Source organism: Vulpes lagopus, chromosome 6 (genome assembly GCF_018345385.1).
Source record: "Vulpes lagopus strain Blue_001 chromosome 6, ASM1834538v1, whole genome shotgun sequence".
Lineage (NCBI taxonomy): Eukaryota > Metazoa > Chordata > Mammalia > Carnivora > Canidae > Vulpes > Vulpes lagopus.
The window spans coordinates 106,018,052-106,042,263 of NC_054829.1; the positions used below are offsets into that span (position 1 = coordinate 106,018,052).

General features: G+C 35.9%; 1 protein-coding gene across 1 annotated transcript; it reads left to right on the forward strand.

Annotated features, from left to right (window-relative positions):
• The first annotated feature begins 1 nt into the window (after nt 1).
• On the forward strand, nt 2-20,835 carry LRIT3 (leucine rich repeat, Ig-like and transmembrane domains 3). The gene is made up of 4 exons (XM_041759739.1): nt 2-1,141; nt 3,876-4,348; nt 12,586-12,891; nt 14,716-20,835. Exons 1-4 carry the CDS (start codon nt 1,023-1,025, stop codon nt 15,861-15,863), a joined length of 2,046 nt encoding a protein of 681 aa, XP_041615673.1. The 5' UTR covers nt 2-1,022; the 3' UTR covers nt 15,864-20,835.
• The last annotated feature ends 3,377 nt before the right edge of the window (nt 20,836-24,212 follow it).

The following is a 24,212-nucleotide window of genomic DNA, read 5'->3' on the forward strand; positions in this document are numbered from 1 at the left end:
CCTGCTTCTCCCTCTGCCTATGTCTCTGCTTCTCTCTCTCTCACTGTGTGCCTATCATAAATAAATAAAATTTAAAAAAAATTAAAAAAAAAAGATGATTGATAGAATCACTCAGTACAATAACACGAATAAATTATATGTGTGTGTGTTATCAGGCAGGGGCAATCAGGAGGTACTTGACATGCCCAGATATATATAAATGTGTGTGTGTGTGTGTGTGTGTGTGTGTGTGTATAAAACCTAAATCCCTGATTGTCAAATGTCCATGAAGATTTACCATTTTATGTATGTGGAGGTAGTTTTTAATTATCGAGTTTAATTTTTATTTTCTGATAGAGCCCAAATTTGCTAAAAGACATGACAGTTGATTTTCAGATATGGTTTGTTGCCTGTATTGAGAAACTAATTCAGAATAAAATATATTCTTGATCAGAGATAATGGCCTTCCTTATAAACAAACATGCTAAGCCTTATACTCCTCTGAAGTGACCTGGGAGAACCAGAGTTTTAGTCTTGCCATTCAGTGGTGGGTTGAAGCAGTTTGCCTAAAAAACTTAGGTACTGAATTTTGTTTACTTTTTTTTTTTTTTTTTTGGAGATCACAAATGCAAAAAATAAAATTTATATGTTATAAATAATCTGTAATATTTCTAGCATCTGCTAAAACACTGAATTATTTTTAACATTAAGTGTATCTTCAAGGCATAGTACCAATTACAACCATAGTAAAAGGATTTAGTAGGCATTTCCTTGCAAATTTGGATATGGGCACCTATTGAAATTTTCTTGACATATGCTTGATTTTCATTTTCCTTAGAATGTGTTACTTTGCTGAAACCATATTCAAAGGCTAGGTCGATTGATCCCCTGTAAAATACACTTGAAGGTTAAGTAACTACAGATCTCAGCTAATCCCATGTAATCTGCTGTTACTAAATGGCTGTTTGCATTCCTGGTGCACCAGTTTCTGAAGCTTAGGATTTGGTTTCTACTTTTTGTTCAAATAACCTTCAGAAGGAGCGATGCATCTCTCAGCATGTCTGTGCATTGTGCTTATTAGCTTTTTGGAAAGAGTGAGCTGTTCATGTCCTTCACAGTGTACCTGCGATTATCATGGCAGAAATGACGGAACGGGATCAAGGTATGCTCCTCTCCTTGCTAGTGAGTGTGCTAATGATTCTAAGGAAAAGGACTTTAACTAGACAGCCTTATTTTGAAAGCAAATTGTGGACCAGGTATCAGAGGAGAGAAGGTTTAATTTACGTAAGCTTTAACTTCCTTGTGTTAAAATCAGTTGCCCACTCCACTGTTTTCATTTTGAGTAGTTTAACTCTTAAAAGCCCCTCAAATTATTTGAGATCCTCAAAGACATCATATGTTACAAAAATATCCATTGCACTTGTGTTCATCACGTGTCCCTTTCAGGAGGTCAAACCACTGAAATAAGTGTTTAGCTTGTTTATAGAAAATCTAAGAGGGAGGGCCAATCAGGAGGTACTGGACATGCCCAGATGATTTGCTTCCCTTCTTTCCCATTTCATTTTGAAGGTTATTCATGCCAACTGGATAGATTTTTATAAAGTAGGAAGGAAGATCACAAGAGTGAAATTAGAGAGGCTTATAATTAGGATTTTTCATTTTAAAGTATTGGAGTTTACAGAGAGAAGTTTGAAAGACATGGATCAGGGTTGATCCCTGTCTGTTGCAGATACTGGGGAGCCTCACAGAAGTTAGTCAGCCTCTGGGTTGTTTTAACATCTACCTGTAAAGTGAGAATAATTGCATACTTATAATTTATGTGAGTCCTTTGAGGTAGAAGTTAGATGCAAAACAACTTTTGTTAGCTAAATATGATAGAACTTGTTTTTTAAAAAGAGGATATTTAATAATAAAATCAGATTATTTTGTGACTTGGTTGAAGTGAACAGTGAGCCTCTTATAGAAAATAATTTGTTAAAAGAATCACCCAATTTATGTCTTACAACTTTAAACAAATAAATAATAACAATTAAAATATATCTTTGAGTAGTTTGTCTTGTTATTGTATGAACTTTACTTAACCAGCTCTTGGTATCTTTTTTGACTATCCACTAGGTTATTTAAGACAAAGAGAACAATGTAATAAATTAAAGACCTACTTGGCAAAAGTATGAAGCAGTTAATGACTCAGGGCAGGGTACTTTTAAGAAAATAGTCACAGAAAAATTTTTTTTTCATAGGGATGTCCCCATTATTGATGGATTTTATAAAAACCATAGCATATTATGCCTGGCAAGGACTCTAGAAAAAAAAATCTAATTTGACTGCTGTCATTTTATAGACAAAGAAACATAACTACAAAGAGACTAAATGACTTGTCCAAGCTCACAACACTGAGCTGATGTAGAGACTGGCTGATAAAGATGCTAGGTCTTTCAGCTTTCTATGTAGGCTTTCTTCTATTACACTGGAATGTTGAGTAGAAACCAGATCATTCTAGCATAAAGTAGCACTGGAATTTGTAATACAGAATCGAGATGAAGAATCAGAGGTGTTCCTAGAGAGTTCCAATGATTCCATAAGGCCTTCTCCTAAAGTTACAAAAAGATGACCCTGTCATACACTCCAGCTTTATGCTATCTACTTCTCTTCACATTATACGCTGGCTTTTAAAATGCACTGATTCAATGTCATGTGTTCTTACTGAATGGCTGTTTCATTGTTATTATGTATGACAAGTATAATGTATTATAGTTTAGACTATGCTTTGCAAAATTTTTATTGTCCATTTTCAGCAATCCAGTAGGGGTGAGTATATAAAGAGAGACAAATAAGTCTTTTTTCAGGTTAAAATGAATCTAAATTCTCTGGTTCTTCATACTTTACACCCACACACGGGACAGGCTTGTTTTTCTATGCCTGTTTTACACGTGCCACTAAAGTCAATAATGTGACTTATTCAAGGTCACTTCAGTTAGTGAGTGTTAGGAGGTATAAACTCACAGTTTCTGGTTTGTTCCTTAGGCTGAAAGCAATGCACAGGTCACATTATTAAAGGAGAGTTCAACTAGTGTGAACACTTGCTCTTTCTCCTCCCTCCCTCCTTCCCTTCCTTTCCTATTTCAAATTAAATTATCTTCTTAAAAAGGATCAATTCATAACTTCAACAAGAGATTTTTAAGAAATAGGCCATTTCCTAAAGAGGTTAAGAGTATGTACTTTGGAGTTGGACAGATGTGGGTTTGAAAGACAGCTGGGTAACCTACTAGCTATGTGACCTTGGGCAGTTACCTCATGTTGGTGGGCCTCAATTATTTTCCCTGTAAAATGAGATTGATGATAAAATCACTAACAGCCATTATTAAGTGCCTGTAATGTGCCAGGATTGTATAAAATTTTACATCCATTTCAGTTAATCATCCTAACAGTGCCATATGGGAAAATGAAGTTGAAAGATTGGGGAAGTGGCTTTTCATGGCCACAGGGGAAGTGGCAGAGCTTAGATCTGAACCAAGATCAGCCTGACTCCAGGGCTAGTGCTTTTACCTGTTCCTCAATATCTACCTTATAGGGCTGTTGATGATTAAGTAAGGTAGATGTGACATGGTTGCACAGGCCTGGCACATAAAGAACTTCATCAGTATTAGGTTGAACCACATGAAATTGCTGATATTTGCTCATTTTTAACCTACAAAAATGGCCATTTCATAGGATTCAACCTAGAAGAAGAAGACGATGATGATGAATTCCAATAGGTCAGTCAGGCTCAATGAATAAATACTTTGTGAAAACCAGTAGGAAATGAAAAATGTTTCATTTTCCTGCAAGTTTCAAGTATTATTTTTTCACCTGGGTCTTGGAAAGTGGGTTTCCTTCTATTGCTCTTGTGACACTAGGTCGGTGCTATGTAATGACCTGGATATGAATGAGGTCCCTATGAACTTCCCTGTGGACACTGTGAAGCTACGTATAGAGAAGACAGTCATCCGCAGAATCCCCGCAGAGGCCTTCTACTACCTGGTGGAGCTCCAATACCTCTGGGTGACTTACAATTCCGTGGCCAGCCTTGATGCCAGCAGCTTTTACAACCTAAAGCAGCTGCATGAGTTGCGCTTGGATGGAAATTCTCTGGTTGCTTTCCCTTGGGCATCTCTGTTGGACATGCCCCATCTGAGGACCCTGGATTTGCACAACAACAGAATAACCAGTGTGCCAAATGAGGTGGTCAGGTACCTGAAGAACCTTGCCTACTTGGATTTATCAAGCAACAGGCTAACCACCCTACCACCAGATTTCCTGGAGAGCTGGTCCCACTTACTTACAACATCATTACGAAGCCTGGACCTTACACCACGAAGAATTATTCTTGGTAAGCTCAGAAGCCTTTGGGCTTCTCAGGTCCAGATAATTTGCTTTGCATGACTTCAGTAGTCCAGTCTTTTCATATTTATTTAATTTGGCTTCTTATTCTATACTTACACTTTTGATGGGATGGAACTTTACCGGCTGACCTAAGTCAGTTGATCTGTTTACCCCATGTAAGATGAAATGGCTCTGTGTGTGCACTGGAGTGAGGGCAGCAGTGTGTGTGTGTGTGTGTGTGTGTGTGTGTGTGTGTGTGTGTGTGTTGGAGGAGGGAGGGAGATAGACTCATAAACTGAGAGACTAATGCTGATGTTAGAGAGCCTGGGGCTGAGTGATAAAATCTACCAACCTGCCCTGATTCTGTGAGCACATCAGTCAGTGCTCCATGCTCTGCCATAGCCAACCTGCTCTGTTCTCTTTTCAGCCATTTATTAGGCTTTTCAGGGGTGGAAGAGGGGCACTGGCATATTTATGGCCGTTTCATAGGGTTATGAAGTGGCGGTGGTTTTATTAGGGAGAATAGCTTCCAGATTTTTCTTAATCTAAAAAGAAATGATAAAGACAATCTTCTAATGCATTAGTTTAGATGTGATTTGTTTTGTAGACTTTGATCTTGACTTTGTTTAGGTTCTGTGGGTATTTGTCTTGGCTTCTTAAAATGTAGACTCCTTCCAGCAAGTCTCTCTCTTCCTTTTTTTGTCTCTTCCCACAGTGTTTGCATGGTGCTCTGAACATGGCAAATGCCCAGTAAATGTGGTTGCCAGATTGAAATCAGTAGACCTTTCTCAGGGGTACCTGTGGGCAGTGAGGCCTTTCATACTTTTGTGTGAGACAAAAGCCTAAGGCTCTGATCAATCAATCAATTTGATCTACTAAATTCTTGTTCACCCAATAAGGCTGTGTTGTGAGTTCACATGTTACAACCATTGTGGCCACCGAAGAGATTATATTTCTTAGGATGAAAGAACTGAGTGTTTGGCCAGTGAAATGATTTCTAAATCTTTTGGTGTGAGAAGCAACTTGATGATAAATTTGTGCCATGAGTCCTTACTGACTAATGTCACATGCTCAAACATTTGCTGAAGTAAAGTATAAATGAAATAGAACTTTGAAAAAAATTTTTTTGCTAAAAAAGAAAATGCCATGGCAGCAGTTAAATGATTTTAGCATTGCTTTTGTTGAAATATAAATGTATTTTGGTGCTTATGAGACTAAAAGTACGAGTGATAAGAACCACATAGAAAGAGGAAAAATAATGTAATTTTTTGTCATATACCTATTTTATGTTTGCCTACTGCTTATCTAGTGCTTCAGACATTTTTATTAGGGAATAAAAGAAGTATTGTAGGGTGAGTTAGAGGAAAAAACATTAGTTTAATTTTTTTTTTTAAGATTTTATTTATTCATGGGACACACACACACACACACACACACAGAGGCAGAGACACAGGCAGAGGGAGAAGCAGGCTCCATGCAGGGAGCCTGACTGGGACTCTACCCTGGGTCTCCAGGCCCAGGTCCTGGACTGAAGGCGGCGATAAACTGCTGAGCCACCTGGGGTGCCCTCCATTAGTTTAATTTAGTGATAGTTGTGGAGTCCTTCCTATTATGTACACCATGATAGGCACCATGTAAACCTATAGTGTAGTACTTATTTACTTTATTTTAGCCACTAATTTAGTCCTTATGATAATAGATAGGAATGGTCTTAATTTATATATTGAGATTCTATTTCTCTACACATTTTTCTAAGTTGCTTTAGATCTATCAAAAGGTGATATATAGTAGGAAATAAAATCAAATTACTGAATTGTTATTAATAGCTTTCTAATGTTTAGTCGCTATTATTGCTAATATCACTATAAAGAATTGATTTACACGACATTAATATTTTTCCATTGTGAGTTAAATTTGGATGAAACTTCAGGGATCAGTTGGAGAGGGTTATTGAAATTTCACTGTCCACAGAGATAAACAGCTTTATCTATGTTTTAGGGTTCAGTTTCTTCAAAAGCAGATTCTTTAAAGGGGTAATATGAAAATGCGTTTGGTATAACATTAAATTTAAAAAGCAGGGTGTTCAATGGTATATAATCATAATTATTTTAAAGTGTGCAAAGAAAAAGGCTGAAAAAAATGTAACTGTCCTCTTTGGGTGATGGGATGTCTTTTCAGTATTCTGTATTTTGAAAATGTTCTGCATTGATCATGCATTGCTATTATAATAATAATGATAAAATCATGATAATAAATAACAGAGGATATTTTGAGACATTCTGAGATATATGCAACAGCTGATCTTACCAAAGCCATGCCTGCTATGTAATGAAAGGGAAAAGAAATGCTCTCCTCTAAAGAAGACTGGCTCACATGTGTGAATCACACATAGAAAACTCAGTTTTTTCATCTGCAAAATGGAGGTGGGAGATCTCACTCTCTCTCATTCATAGGATTGTAATGAGAATATTATGAGATATTTTATGTGGGAGTTCTTTAGAATATGAGATGAACAGTCTCTGAGGTTATGATTTTAGATAACAATAATCCATAGCAGCTGTGACTGAGATGGGAGTGTCTTATAAAGAAAAACTCCTCTATTTTGGCTTTTTCTGTTACTTTAATTGAGTCTTCCAATTTTGTCATTAAAATATGGTAATGAAAACCAGTTCTAGCTTTTCTAGAACTCAGTGTTTAACTGTAGCAATTGTATCTTTCTAGGTGCCCTGTAAAATTTACTTTTCTATTATTATAGTGGAATATATTGTGCTTTTAATTGTTAGTGTCCTGTGTTTATTATTGTTAGCAGACGAAACTTCTGTTTGTAACAATAATAGTAATAGCTAATATTAATAGAGTGCTTACTCAGGGCCAAAACTATTTCTTATACTTTATATATATAACTTCTTTCAGTCTTATGTTAACCCTGTACCGTTTCACCCCCATTTTTAAAAAAGATTTTTATTTATTTATTCATGAGAGACACACAGAGAGAGGCAGAGACATAGGCAGAGGGAGAAGCAGGTTCCCTGTGGGGAGCCTGATACAGGACTTGATCCCAGGACCCTGAGCCAAAGGCAGATGCTCAACCACTGAGCCACCAGGTGACCCCCACCCTCACTTTATAGAAGAAGAATTGAATCACATATTCAGCCACATGCCTAAATTTACTCATCAGACAGTGATGGAGCTAGGCATGAATACAGTTGTTTGGCTCCAGAGCCCAGGGTATTCCCCACTCCTTTGTAATGTAAGGTATGTAATAATACCAGAGTTCTTTTTCTTATGTATGTATTATTGATCTTTTTAAATCACGTATTTATTTTTAAAAAATTAGGAAGAGATCTTTCCATTACTCCTCTTTTCTACATGAGTAAAAATATCAACTTCATAAAATTGTCCTCTAATGTATCATAAAAACATTGTATACTCCCACTGCAAGTAAACATTTAAATGAACTGTGAAACTACATTGGATTTTCTATTTGTAATACAGGTAAATTTCCATGCCCTCTTTCTCAGGAATAAAGATACATTTACACAGGCAGACTCTGTAAGGACCAACACTCTTTGTCTTGGAAAAAGCTTGCAGTAGGAGAGGGCATAGAATGCTTTTTTGGGTGCTTTTAATTGGTACTCAAATCTTCTCAATTGCAAACATGAATTTTTTTTCCCATTCAAAATAAAGTTTACCTGGAAGGCAGTGGCCACACGAGTATTCCCACAAAATTTTCTAAAATGGCATTAATTTAATTCAACAAACACTCCTCAATCCCTGTTGATATGCTTGTTCTTTTCTAGCCACAGAGGAGATAAAACCACAAACTAAGGTTAACTCCTTACCAGGTGCTCTTCTGAGGACTCCCTAGCAGTATCTCAGCCAGGACAATGCTAGTAAGTAATTATTACCTGCTTTTTACAGCTGGTGCAGAGGCAGAGTCAAGCTTCAAGTTCATTCCATCTCCAGAGATATCATTCTTTTGTTTTTTAAGCCTTTTCTTAATTGAGAAGTTGAGGTATAATTTGCACATCATGGATCTTAAGTGTACAGCTTAGTAAGCGATGGCAAATGAATACCCCCATGAAATCCACATCCTCATTCAGATATAGAATAATTTCTTTTAAAAAAATTTATTTAAATTCAATTAATTAACATAAAATGTATTATTGATTTCAGAGGTAGAAGTCAGTGACTAATCAGTCTTATATAACACCCAGTGCTCATTATATCGCATGCCCACCTTAAAGTCCATCACCCAAATACCTCATCCCCCCTCCTAACTCCCCTCAAGCAACCCTCAGTTTGTTTCCTATTTAGGAGTCTCTTGTGGTTTGTCTGGTTTGTCTTCTCTGATTTTTGTCTTGTTTTATTTTTTCCTCTCTTCCCCTATGATCCTCTGTTTTGTTTCTTAAATACTACTTATGGGTGAGATCATATGATAATTGTCTTTCTCTGATTGACTTACTTCGCTGAGTTTAATACTCTCTAGTTCCATCCATATCATCGCACATGGCAAGATTTCATTTTTTTATGGCTGAGTAATATTCTATTGTATATATACATATATACACCACATTTTCTTTATCCATTCTTCTGTTGATGGACATCTGGGCTCTTTCCATAGTTTGGCTGTTGTGGACATTGCTACTATAAACATTGGGGTCCAAGGATATGGAATAATTTCATCACACTGGAAAGTTAACCTATACCTCTTCTCCTCCACTTCAAGCAACCACTGTTTTTATTTCATCACAATAGGTTAATTTTGTCTGCCCTAGAATTTTATTTAAATAAAATCATGTAAGATATACCTTTGTGCCTAGCTTCTTTCATTTAGCATTATTATTTTTTTAAAGATTTTATTTATTTATTCATGAGAGACACACAGAAAGGCAGAGGAATAGGCAGAGGGAGAAGCAGGCTCCCTGTGGTGAGCCCAGTGTGGGACTTGATCCCAGGACCTTGGGATCGTGCCCTAAACCAAAGGCAGACGCTCAACCACTGAGCCACGCAGGCGTCCCTGGCATTATTGTTTTTGAGATAACTGCATGTCATTGCATGTATGGGTAGTTCCTTCTGCTGAGTCATATTCAGTTTTATGAATATATGAATTGTTCATCCTTCCTCCTATTTTTTGGAAACATGGGGTGTAACCAGTCTTCAGCTATTATGAAGTAAGCTGCTATTAACATTCTTGTGCAGAATGTTAAGCCTTTTGTCAATTATATGTGCTATTAATATTTTCTCTAAATCTGTGATTTATTTATTCATTTTCTTCATGTTGTCTTTGGTAAGAAAGTTTTAAATTTTAAAGACATTTAATTTATCAGTTTTTTTTTTTTCATTTATAGTTAGTGCTTTGTGTGTCTCATCTAAGAAATATTTGCCTACCTACAGGTCACAGAGATATTCTATTTTCCTTATAGTTTTAACTTTTATATTTGATTTCTGGCTTTATAATTCTTAGCTTTTATGCTTATGACTGTGGCCTATCTCAAAATAGTTTTTGAGTATAGTGTGAAGTAGCGGTTGAGCTTTTTTCCAAACAGATGTCCAGTTGTTCCAGGACCATTTGTTGTAAAGAGTTTACTTTCCTCCTTGGATCGTTAAATGCCACTGCCATCACAAAACTGATTAAGGTATGGTTTTTGCTTTCAAGAACTATGGTCTGCAGAATACTTTTGTACAGGAATTTATTGCTGACTCTGCATGAAAAAATAGCCCATTTAATTCAACTGCTGTGATGCATGGAAAACATTGTCCTTTTAGAGAAGGAATAAGGCAAAGTTGATTTGTTCCTATCCAAGAATAGTTATATAAACTAAATTAATTAGTACAAATTACTGTGATTGTGATTGGTGTGCTACCCTGAAGGAATGCAGTACAAAAATAACAGTTTAACTTTAGGGAGTTCTTGTACCTTTGTCCTCAAATTGGGAGAAAAAAACACTTGATGAATGGGTCAGCACTCAGGTCACTATTATTATTCAGGTTTTAAAAGTTGTGCTTTTGACCTTGATGTTTCAAGGCTAGAATAAACATTATATTTTTGAAGGGTTTAAAAATATTCTCCTGTTCTATATAACTTTTAGACATAACCAGTTGGATTAATTTTTAAAAGAATTTTGTTTCAGGGGTGCTGGGTGGCTCAGTCAATTAAGTGTCCAACTCTTGATTTCGGCTCAGGTCATGATCTCAGGGTTGTGAGATGGAGCCTCTGCTTCCACACTCAGTGGGAAATCTACTTGAGATTCTCTCTCTTCTTCTGTTCCTTTCCCCACTCACACTCACATGTGCATATACTCTCTCTCCTTCAAATAAATAAATCTTCAAAAAAAATTTATTGTTTCACCACTAACACATTTTTATGCCAGTTTCAAAGCATGAATAAAGCTGTTAATGTTATAGAAATGTCCTAGGTAGACATTTGTGCTCCAGACATCATTGCTCTAACATGTGTTTATAGATGACAGCACTTATAGCTGCCACCTATGGCTCTAGATGTTTTTAGGTGATGAAATGAGTTATGGTGGAAGGAATATTAGATTAAGAGTCTGAGATATCTGGGACTTACTCAGGACTCTAAGCTACTTACAGAATCAAGGCAGTAATCTCTTTGTGCTTTAGTGTCCTCTAATGTGATACTCAAAAAATCATACTAGCTTCCTGAGGTCAGTATAAGACATAGAGAGCTTGAGAATGAAAGCTTTAAAATCAGGATATTTAAAATCAGGTTCAAATCCTGACTATATACAGTTGTGACCACAGGCAAATCCCTCAACATCTGTGAGTGTTGGCATTCTCTTTACGATGAGGATGATACTAATATTATCCACCTCATGCTATTGTCAGAATTGAGGTCGACAAATCCTTTAGCATGCTTAGCACTGTTGGAAGATAATTTTTCATAGTCTTTCCCATTTCTGCATGTCTTGTGAGCAGAGGCAGCCACTGATTGCCTTTTGTTCTGAACTGTCTTTTTAAGGATGTTTGTGTAGAGAACTGCTTTGGAAGGTAAAGCTATGTCTCCCTCCAGAGAAAGTGTAAGCAGGTTTACTGACCAGTATAACGAAGATAATGTCTTCCTCCAGAGCCATAAGCTATCCTCCACTTCTAACCAGGAGTCTGTGTCTTCTGCCAACTGGTCACCCTAAAGTAGGCTAAAACTCAGACCATTTACAATTCTTGACAGTATAGTACAGTATTTGCCACATAAGAAGCAATCGATAACTGCCAACTTGTTCTCTTATTACTTTATAAAGCAAAAATCTAGTATAACAAGTGTTTTGAGAGCATAAAGTTTTATCCACATTATTAATTATTACATGACAGAATGAATTTGATGTTTGGATATTAGAGACTGGTCATAGATTCATAGGACTAAATATAGGAGGAAGAAGTTCAAGGTAATTCACCCATGGAAGAAATGAAATTTCTGAGATGGAAAGTACTGGCAGAAAAATATGAACCAATCATGAAATACTATTATAATAAAAATAGACATAAATAGAAATTTATATTAAAAATAGATGTAAATAGACATAAATAGAATTTACGAATGAACAGTTAAATCTTCCAACATGGTTGGAATTTTTTAAAATTGCAGTTCTGTCTTTTCTCTTTCTGAATCAATGTATAATCTACTCCATTAGTAAAAAGCCACAGCCACGAAACTTTTTGAGATAAATCCCTTGCAACCCTGGGCTTTATGTGAGGTTGCTGTGGGACATGACCCCTAACATCCTTAGAGAGACTTTTGTCTGCCAGAGGCTTTGAAGCACTATCTTAGATCTTTCTGGGATCTTGGCAAATGATGTTATAGTTTCACCCTCCCTGGATTTGATCTTTGCGCTGAAGCCCTTCCTAGCCCTTCCTAGTTTGAGAACTTTGGAGAGGCTGGGGGTAAGAAGCAGTTTTATTACTGAACCCAGCAAGCCTTGGTCCTTTTCTATTTAACAGTTCTTCACTTAGCTGCTGTAAGTCCTTTCCATTTTATCATGTGCAGCAAGAAAACGCCAGGTAGCACTTTAAGCTCTCGATCTGGAAATATCCTTAGCAAGAACATTCATTTCATTGAGGGCACTTTATACTTTTCATGTGACAGTGTTTCTAAACTCTCTGCCACTCCCTAAAGGGGTCTGTTTTTAGGGAGAGGGTACAGATACTTGCCTGTCCAAGAGGCTGTGATGTCAACTGAAGTCCACAGAATAACCTTTATCAGCCTTTTCCTTCCTTCTGGTTTAGGTCTGCAGGACAACCCTTGGTTCTGTGACTGTCACATTTCCAAAATGATCGAGTTGTCAAAAGTTGCTGACCCTTCTATAGTGCTTCTTGATCCACTGATGATTTGTAGCGAACCTGAGCGCCTGACAGGGATTTTGTTTCAGCGGGCTGAGTTGGAGCAGTGTCTGAAGCCATCAGTCATGACCTCGGCCACCCAGATCACATCTGCTCTGGGTAGTAACGTTCTGCTGCGGTGTGATGCTACTGGCTACCCTACCCCACAGCTCATGTGGACCAGATCTGACAGCTCACCAGTTAATTATACAGGTATTTTCTTAATTCAGGCCTAAAAAACAAGTAGTTCCCAAAGATCTGAATTTAATTTCATGTTTTTGTGTGATTTGAAATTGGCTAGTTAATTCTTTTTATTTTTTAGATTTATTTTTTTACTTTAGAAAGAGAAAGAAAGAGCAGAAAGAGGAACAGAGGGAAAGGAAGAGAGAGTATCCCAACCAGACTTCCTACTGAGTGCAGAGCCTGATCCTGAGATCACAACCTGAGCCAGAACCAAGAGTAGGGAGCTCAACCAACTGAACCACCCAGGTGCTCCTGAAATTGGCTAGTTAATTCTAATAAAATATGCCAAGATTATTTGGTGAAAGGAATTTGAAGGATTCATTTGATTGGTTAATATTTTCCTTAGCTTATCTAACTACATAGACAATCTGATTTCTTTTATTGATAGAAAACAACATGATCCAGTGGATGGATGATTGCAAATAAGGCTCTTGGTCTTGCTGCATAATCTTGGATATGGCTCACTTTAAAATGGATAACTATTACAGTATTCTTAGAAAAGATTTTCATACAAGTTTCTCATTTTTGAATAATTTTTAAATAATAAATTACATGCAAACTTTATTATGAAGCAAAAGGATAATTTTTAGAAATATGGGTTTCATAGACTTTTTAGATCCTACTATGACCAACTCAATGCTTTGGCCTTAGTTTCAATAGTGATATTCTTTTTTTTTTTTTTTTTTTAAGATTTTATTTGTTTATTCATGAGACACACAGAGACAGAGAGAGGCAGAGACAAAGTCAGAGGGAGAAGCAGGTTCCATGCAGGGAGCCCGAAGTGGGACTTGATCCCAGGACCCCGGGATCACTCCCTGAGCCAAAGACAGATGCTCAACTGATGAGCTACCCAGGCATCACTCAATAGTGATTTTCTGATGAATTAAAGTGATATATTTAAAAAAAAACTCATTAAAATTAAATGTAAATCAAAGTAAAAGTAATGAAACCTGATGGAATAAGAAATACTCAAGGCCTAATATTCTTACAAATAGTAGATGGCCCACAGTTTGAGGCAGTAAGTTAAATTCTGGAATACTAGGATACTGCTTAGGACATTATTCTTCTTCAGAAAGCTTAAAAAATCAAGACAGAATGGTAAAATGTTAGATTTTAGTGTTTAGGAAAGTAAAATTCCAATTCTGCAAAAACTATATATTATTCTACAAATAAAAGAATCCATGGTTTACTAATTTATTTAGATTAAATATAAAATGAAAGACTAAGAATACTAATTATGACTTTCCTATGCTAGAAAATGATCTGCTATGCCATCTGGCTATGTAAATAGATAGCATTTTATTACAATGATAAAATTTTTGGGGAAACCTTTAAGTAAGATTTTGTAATAACCATTTCATAGGACCAAAGTGAATTAAAATTAGAGAGCATTGGTCAGTCCACTTTGTCTTATCCCCTTATTTAAAAAATATGGAAACAGAGGCCTAAAGATGCTAATTGTCTTGTCTGAAATCACATACTAATAAGTGGACAAATGTTTACTAAAACCAAGTCTACCAATTCATAGCATTGTGTCTTTTTAAAATACCATTCCCCATACAGACCCCACGGTACTTGGCATGTCCTAGACCTTCATGTAGACAGTTTAGAGAACTATGACTTGCCATCAGAGACTTGCAGTGGGCCATTTCTCTCCCTTGATTTATGCAAAAGGGGTGCATGTAGATCCAGGTCAGTTGGCATGTTGCTTGAGTTTCTCCTTTTTTTCCCCTCACAGAGTATTTTTCTTAAATAAATATTTTTTTTAAATTTATTTATTTATTTATCTTACAGTAATTCAGGAATCTCCAGGGGAAGGAGTCAGATGGTCCATAATAAGCTTGACTGGTATTTCTTACAAGGATGCTGGGGATTACAAATGTAAGGCCAAAAATTTGGCTGGAATGTCAGAAGCTATGGTTACTGTGACAGTGGTTGGTGTTGTCACAACCACCATATCATCAGAGACCTCTGAAAGAACTGGAGATCACCCTGAAGAAGAAGTCCAGCCAAGATCCAGATCTACATCCCCGCCTGGTTCATTGTCATCTTCTTGGCCTTCCTCCTCCCCTGCTTCTTCCATTTTTCTTTCTAATTCTACTTCATCTCCTCCCCCCTCTGCTTTCTTCTCTTTATCTCCTTTCCTCTCCTCTATTGTTTCTTCAACCACAACTAGAAACACTGGAATTTCAACAAGCCCCACCATGGCCAGCCAGCAGTCACTCCAGCTCCACCCAGATGGGAAAAGAAATTTAAAGGTGGAGTTGGGTGGAAGTCAGCTTCCTTCAGGTAGTGCAAGTAGAAAAGAAGAGTTGGCATTGTTGGATGAAGCAACGCCAGTGGAAACAAATACCACAATAGAGAATCTCAGGGTAGTTGGTGAGACTGAAGAGAGTGTCACATTGATGTGGAACACTGTCAACACCACACAAAAGTCCGAGATGACAGTGTTGTACTCCAAGTATGGTGAAAAGGACCTGCTGCTGCTGAATGCTGACTCCAGCAAGAACCAAGTCATCATAGATGGCTTGGAGCCTGGTAGGCAATACATAGCATGTGTCTGTCCAAAAGGAATACCTCCCCAGAAAGACCAATGTATTACCTTTTCTACTGACAGAGTTGAAAAGGAAGGTGATTCTCAAGTGTCTTTCCTTGTTGTGGTGAGCGGTACTGCCTGTGTTGTTGTCTTGCCATTGATATTTTTCCTGTTGTACAAAGTTTGCAAACTGCAATGTAGGTCAGAATCTTTCTGGGAAGATGACTTGGCAAAAGAAACTTATATCCAATTTGAAACCCTGTCCCCCAGGTCTCAAAGTGTAGGGGAGCTTTGGACACGAAGGCACAGAGATGATTCAGAAAAATTGCTGCTTTGTTCTAGGTCAAGTGTAGAATCTCAGATGACTTTTAAAAATGAAGGTTTGAGATCAGAGTATTATTGCTAAGATTTTACACATGAACCCCACAAAATTTCTTCCATGCAACTAAGGATTGAGGATATAGTCGGCCTTCTGTTTGGATGACCTTTTGTTCAGACTTTCATTTCCTCTGCGAAAATCACAAATGAAGAGCTTTTAATTGTGTGTGTGGTTTTTTTTTTTTTTTAATACCATGTGAAGGGCACCTGGTTTCCTCAGTCAGTAGAGCATACAACTTTTGATCTTGGAGTTGTAAGTTTAAGTTCAAGCCCCAATTGTAGAGATTTATGTAGAGATTATGTATCTCTTTATGTAGAGATTACATAAAAACTACCATGTCATTTCTGAATCAAACAAACAAATAGTCTTGATTTTTGTTGTGTGGAAGATATCCATAGAAATAGCTTTTAGGATAGTGCTTGATAAATTAATAGTATGTTTTAGGGTAGTGTTTTAGTTTTTCAAAGTAAATTCATATGAGAATAGTTATAAAAAAGTGAAGTCTGAATTTTAAAAAGATAGTCTTCTAAGAAGTGAAGAAAGATTAGTATAACCAGCTAAGCCTTGATGTTCATTCATGTTTGAAGTGCTTTATGGCATTTGATATGGGTATTTACTGTCATTGCCTAGTGGGCTAGAGTGAGAAAGTACAGAATTTTTCATTCACTAAGGTTAAATCCAACCCAGTGGAGAGGGAGGGCTCCAACTCTTGGTACCATTATGCATTACAAGACTGTATGGTTGATTAATATTGTAAGAAAAAAAAATTTTATCCTTAGAAATATAGATATTAGCAGAAAGAAGTTTAAAAAGAGGATCCTGAAAATAGTAAGGCCATTTCTAAAAATAGCAACCATTGCATCCGAATGCATTTGCCAACAGACTATATGGATCTTTTTTTAAAAAAATGTTAAAATTTTTTTTAATTTAAAAAATTTAAATTTTGAAAAAAATTTTGAAACAATCTCTTTAATATTGTGATATTTACTTTTCTCTTCTGCTCTGTTTCTCCTTCTCTCCCTCCCCTTTCCTTCCTTCATTTCTTTTTTTTCTCTTCTGCTTTGTCAGGAGATATTCAGGTAGCCATAGGACCACAGCTAAACTGTTTGTCTTTTGCCACGTTATATTTTGATTTCCTGGCTAAAGGGAAGAACTTTGAGTCTTTTTTAGATCTGAAAAAGATGTTTTAGGATTTTTTTGGTCAAATTTTCTATAAAAAACAGAGAAATTGAACTGGAGTGGACATAGGAAAGGGGATTCATACATAAAATTTAGGTTTTTAAAAGAAAAGTTTATTACCACCTTTACTAAAGATTATATTCTCTTTACATTGGAGATTCTGGACTACAGAACAGATTTATAAAGGTGTGTCAGGAGTCCTGAAATACTCTGAATAGCAAGTTCTAAGAAATCCTAAATTTTACATAAGCAATAGATTGACTGCAATGTTACACATTGTGGAAATTATAATACAGGCAACTGGACAGTGAAAAATCATTCATTCCAAATGGCTGTTAATTTAATTCTAGTTTAGACATATTCTGAGTATTAGAAGGAGACCAGCATGGATGGATGGCCTGTCCAGAACTCCCAAATGTCCCTTTCTTGTATAATTTCCTCTCCTCTTTCCTTTCCAACCTGTTTGTCCTTGGTGCTTTCATCACTGAGTGCATTTCTAATCATCTAATAGTTTTAAGTTCAGTATTCATTGTTAAGATGTTTTAGAAAAATATTTTTTGCAAACAATTCTGTGCCTACTTTCAAATTCTGTTGGCTCAACTTAAAAGATCGCAAAAACTCATATTTCTTTACTCTAAAGACATTGTGGAATTCACTGCTACATTTAAAAGGTTCATATAGGGGTACCTGGGTGACTCAGTGGTTGAGTGTCTGCACTCGGCTTAGATCATGATCCCGGGATCCTGGGATCAAGTCTTGCATCAGGCTCTCTGCAGGGAACCTACTTCTCCTTCTGCTTATGTCTCTGCCTTACTCTCTATGTCTTTCATGAATACATAAATAAAATCTTTTTTAAAAAATTAAAGGTTCATATAAACAGGATGCCAAAATACTACCACATTAGAAATAATGACTATAGGAAAAGGTCACAGACCTTACCTGAGGTAAGTGGCACCCAAGTTGTACAAAGGCAGGTTATTTGTTAAGAAAGGAGACTTGGCCCACCCTGATGAGGTAAATTACAGACTGCCCTCATAAGGAAATCAAGTGAGGCCTGCACTTAATTTTGACCAATGAGGAAAATCTAGCTGTGGGTATGGGTGGGAGAAAGCACTTCTGTCATCTTGAACTTGGTCTTGGCCCATGAAGTGAGTCCTAAGTAATGTGTTACTAATTGTGAAAGAACTAAAATAGTAAATTAGCTACTCTCTAAAAATACACATATTTGTATGTTGACAAGGTTATTCTGATGATATCATTGCTCTTACATTCTTACAAGTATACTTTCCTGAGTGGAAGAAAAAGGTTGAGCATTGTGGAATTCTAGATCATCAATAGCCTGTTTGTCAATGTCACCATAAGCATTGTAGAGAGCAATAATAATTGATATATAGCCAATATATGTGACAATTAAATATGATTACAATGTTTTACTCTCAGACAAGATATATTTGAATTTGTAAAACTTGGGTAAATGATGAGGGTGTGTCACATAAGAGACTCTGATAGTATAAATGATGTGTTCTGACATAAAAAATGTTGAGAACTGCACTTATGATTGCTACAAAAGAGAACCCTGGACTTTAGAGTTCCTTTAGAGGAACTGTAAGGGTTTTGTTGTTGTTAAAAAGAAAAAGGAAATAATAAGTCTACTGTTTAGAGACGATAAGAAAAAGTTTATCAAAGAAGTAGCAGAATCATTCAACTCCTATTTTTTCTCCACTTTTCTAAATGGGTTTTTAAACTGAATATGGAGAAGCAGCTATGAAAAGTGAAAAATTTCAAGATAGATAAGGGATTAGTAAATTAACTCCAAGATACTTTAAAGAGACCAGATAAATTACCAGGGTGGTAATAGAATTTTCAGCCATAATCTCAGAGCTACTATTTAGTAGTCTTTGAAAAGTCATGACAAATAGGAGAGATACCATAGACCACAAATGACTAACTTTCATTTTTATTTTTGAAAAGGAGAATAGTAGGTTCTGGAAATTATAGGCAGCTTGATATATGCATGAGGAATTGACAACAGATTGATAAAAGGCTCGTTTTTGAGCATGCAGAAATGAATGTTATGGTCATTAGCAGCCAACAAATGCCAACTAAGGAGAAGCTTTAATAAACCAGTATGGCTTATTTTTTATGAGCTTACTGGACAGATAGATCAAAGGACTGCTTGAAAATCAAATAGTAGCTAGTTATTGTTATTTGTCTTGCCTTAATGGAGTAATAAGTGTTTCCTCTCAAGAATGTCTAGTAATGGCTTTAAATAACACAAGAAAGTGTTTGTTAGGGTACCTTTCCTCTATTTAGCATTTTTGTAAATAACTAGATGAACATAGACTTCTCAGCTCTGCAGAGGACATGAAAATACACAGGGTATCTTATGTTGGTGCTTCTCAAATTTTCCACAGACTATTCCTAATGGAAGGGGAAAGTAAACATGTACATCTGAGAAACCAGGGCAATTATCCTAGCTGGCTGCCAAAAGAGAGACATTTCTCTGAATTATTTTGTCTTAATTAAAAACCATGTGACTTTCCACTCCATTTCAAGATTTTTAAAAATATAAATCTGTCTAACCAATTTCTTTTCTCTTTCTTCTCTTCTTCTTCTTCTTCTTCTTCTTCTTCTTCTTCTTTGTAAAAATTGACATCTCTGTGCCTTTGAATACTTTGGCACATATTTCCCAGAGGTGCTCTGCTTATCTTCATCCAAGTCAATCATAAAAACCTCAAATAGAATAGGGTAAAAAAACCAGAGAACTATCACTCTCTATTAGAGGGTTTTTCATTCTGAATAAAGCCATCAATGAATGTATTTATATGATAAATAAGACACTAAATCTTGAAAAGGATCTTAATAAGATGGCATATTAAGAGAATTAAATCTAACAGAAATAAATATAAAATTTTGCATTTAAATTAGTACAGATATCGGTCGGTGTTCAAGTGATAAAAAAATCCATGACTTATTTTTAATTTAGATTTAGAATGATTCCAATCATCCTAAGAACCAACAGAGTTATGTAATTGCTAAGTATAGTAGCATTAAATTAAATTACTTTAACATAAGTAGTAGTTAGATCAAGAAAAGTAACAGTCTCTCCATGCTCTGCATTAATAAACCATTTTTTACAGGAGCAAATTTAATTTTGGGTGCCAAACTTAACAGGGACCTCGATAAACTATGGAGTATTCATAGGAAGAAAACAGACTACCAAGCATCTAGAAACTTTATCATGCAAGAAAGGGTTAAAACCTAGAGCACAGACTATGAAGAGACGAGACTAGCTTAGTGCAGCACATGGCACTAAATGTTGTCCTGCAACATGGTGCTGAGGAGCATCTGCTTAGGTTGTTAAAATGGAGGCTACTGGGTTCTGCAGGTAGAAATTTGGATTTAGCAGCCTGGGGCTTTCGAAGCTGCATTTTGACACTCAACCCAGGGGAATGATGCAGGTGAGGCAAAGCCTCTGAGAAACACTATTCTATGCAATGGATGTGGAAGCAGTATTAAAATTACAAAGAAACAGAGTGGCTCCACATTAAAACAAAACAAAACAAAAAAACCACAATAATCTTTCTTGGTAACAACCGGAGTTAGAAAACAGCATAGAAAAGCATACTGCAATAATATTACCCAGGACATTCATGGATATTCCAGGAGTCAGAGATGATACAGAAGGGACACTGAAGGACACTGTAGATTAAAAGTCCTCTAGTCAATCATTTGGACTATAGCAGAGAGAAAGAAAAATTAATAAAAGTATATTCATTGGATTTAGTGGAAAGAAAATGTTAATATTTGTATTTATGGGTAGCCACCTTTTTGTTCAATTTGTAATAAAATTGATTTTGTATACAAACATCTGCCTCTTGATTGTTTAAACAGTGCATATATTGATGCTGTTTTCCTTTTATGCAATTAATTTCAACTAAGTGGTTGGATGAAAGAGTTATTATAATTTTTTTCTCTTTGGCATAGAATGTAACACTGATGATTTATTTCTTAATTATTCATGGGGAACCCCCACACACAATGTTTAATGTATTATTTTGGTACAATTTATAAGCACAATTCAGTCCTTAAGCAGCAATTTTTGAGAATACCATGAGCTACAAATTGTCTGCAAAAGAAATAAACATCAAATTCCAACGAATGTCCTGCCATTGCTGCAAACTGGTGAGTCCAGAGAGCAGCAGAAGGAAGTGTTAAAGGTCTGCAAGAAAGAAGACAGTCGAGAGTATATGTGAAGCAAAGACAAAATCACCAGATAACAAAAGGCAAGTATATGGGACTCATGTCTGAGACTTGGTAGTTCTAGCATGAGCTACAGGAAAGAAGCGTGAAAGTGAGAGGGACCAGAGTTAGAAGGCTTGGAAAAGCATTGCTTGTAGGTGAGAAGGAGCTGGAGCACAGTGGTACTCATCAAAGACATGGGATTAAAAGAAAAGAAAGAAGCAAGAGAGGGAAAATTAAAGCAAATGCACTGACATTGATAATTTAATACATTTAATTGTAGAGCAAAGACTAAGTGGGTACATGAGTAGAAGAATTGTAAGCAGTGTACAAACTGACAGGGTAGGAAGAATGCAAATAAGAAATGGGAAAAGGAAGAGAGAAATTGGAGAGTAGAAGATTAATTGCCTGCTATGTAAGTAATATGTGGAAGTCAAAGGATACCATTTAAAAATTATAGACCAGATAGTAAACTGTTAAGTAGAAAAGAAGAGAATTAAGAGCACTATAAAATACCCTTTAAAACAAGAAGAAAATGCATGCCTTTCTAAAAGCCAAGTGAAATTAAAGGAAAAAAAAAGGCAAGACACGAAATAGAGAAAGATTAAAACTATTTGTTTTTAAAGACAAAGAAAAATATCCTCAGGGTTTCCAAGCAAAAAGGTCAAATTACTTATTTGGTTAAGAAAATTAGGTAGCCATTAGACTTCTAAAAAACAACATACTAAACAATGTACAGTAGAGCTGCCTTTTGAGGAAACTCAGGGGAAAGAAAATGCAAGCCAGGAATTTTTCTATACAGTTAAGCTACCCTTTAAGGCTATAGGAGATAAGAAGCAACTTTCCCCTTTTCCTAAGAGTTTTAGTGATTTAAAGCATACTTCACACATGATTTTGTCAGGGAGGAATTTGTAAAAAGCTTAGCCGGGTTGTTCATTTCTGAAGCTATCATGTTAGTTGGGATGGCTTAGACTGAAGAATACACTTCCCAGATAGCTTCTCTACTCACATGTCTGTGAACTGATGGGGACAGTGGAAGGTTGTATATAGTTGGGTCCCTGGCCTTGGCTGCGTAGTTTCAGGGCCTCTGCACATGGTCTCTTAGCTGGGTTTTTAGATTCCTATGTGGTGATTCAGGAATTCAAGAAACCAAAGCAGAAACTGACACTCCTCTTAAAAGATACCAAGAACAAAAACAAACAAACAAAACAAAAAAAAAGATACCAAGAACAACATACTCTGTTGATCTAAGCAGTTACAGTCCCTATCCATAATCAAGGGGGAGGGTAAATAGACTCCGCTTGTCAATAGAAGTGTGTAAAAAATGTATGGCCGTCATCTTAAATACAACAAGTAGAACCTCCCACCTAGACATTAAAAAACGAAACAATAAACAACTCTTGATAAAAGCTAAAATATGAGAAGTTCAGGATTTCTGGAAAGTAGGGATAATTTAAAATTCTACACATAAAAATCAAGATAGTTTAAAAAAGCAATCGGCAGAATATTCATACTGGCAAATATATATGTCAATAAAAATGAATAAAAATAAGTAAATTTCAAAAAATTAGAAAAAGCAAAAAGTAAGCTAAAAGAAGCATAAGGAAGCAAATAATGAAGGCAGAAATAGACATTACTAGGGCAGAAAATAGAAAAATAGGAAGTCAAATTCTGTTCTTTTGAAAAAAAGTCATCAAAAGAGATGGGCCACTAAGAAATTTAATTTTAAAAAGGGATAAAGAACATAAAATGACAAGAGAGAAATAACTGTTGATACACAGAAAAATTTAAAAATCAGATTACTTTGCACACCAATATGCAAATAAATTAGAAAACCTAGAGGTAATGCATCATTTCATAGGAAAATACAATTTACCAAAATGGAGCCAAGTATTTGTAGAAAGCATAAGCAAAGCAGTTATAATAGAGTTAAAAGAGGCTATCCAGGAACTGTCCAACAGAAGTCACTGGACCCAGATGATATAGTAAGGGAATTCTCCAAAAGAGACCAAAAGAGAGAGTCTAAGATAGCACTAATGCTACTTAACCTGCTTCAGAGAAAATGAAGGAAAATTTTCAAATTCTTTTTACAAAGCAATTATACTACTAATATCTAAATATGATAAATATAATTTAAAAGGAATATTTCAGATCGTATTATTTATGAATACTGATGCAAAAAATCCAAAATAAAATTTTAGTGAAGAGACTTCAACACCACAGTAAAAAAAAACATCATTACCAAGAAGGGTTTAAAAGAAATGCAAAGGGGATCCCTGGGTGGCGCAGCGGTTTGGCGCCTGCCTTTGGCCCAGGGCGCGATCCTGGAGACCCGGGATCGAGTCCCACATCAGGCTCCCGGTGCATGGAGCCTGCTTCTCCCTCTGCCTGTGTCTCTGCCTCTCTCTCTCTCTCTGTGACTATCATAAATAAATAAAAATTAAAAAAAAATAAAAGAAATGCAAAGATAGTGCAATATTAGAAAGTCTACTAATATATACTACTATTTTAATACATTAAGAGTTCTGAAAGGCCTTTGAAAAAGGTCAACACTTATTGCTAAGAAAAACTCCCCAGAAAATAAAAATGAGTGAATACTTCCTTTATGTACGATATTCATATATCATAGAGCATTGATTAGGAAATGTCACGTATCATTAATATGATTAGGGTTGACATATACACATACATATATTAATGTACATACACATAAAGTATAAGTGTATGTGTTTATACACTTACAAACCCACATAAATACACACAGGTATATAAAAAGGCAACATTTTACCTAATATGAAACACAAAGGCATACCCATCAAAAACAGGAACAAGGCAAGAATGCCTACTACCTCCACTATTATTTAACATAGTACTAGAGGTATTAACCAACTCAACTGGACAAGAGAAAACAATTAGGGGTATAACACTTGGAACAATAACAAGAAAGAAGTAAAA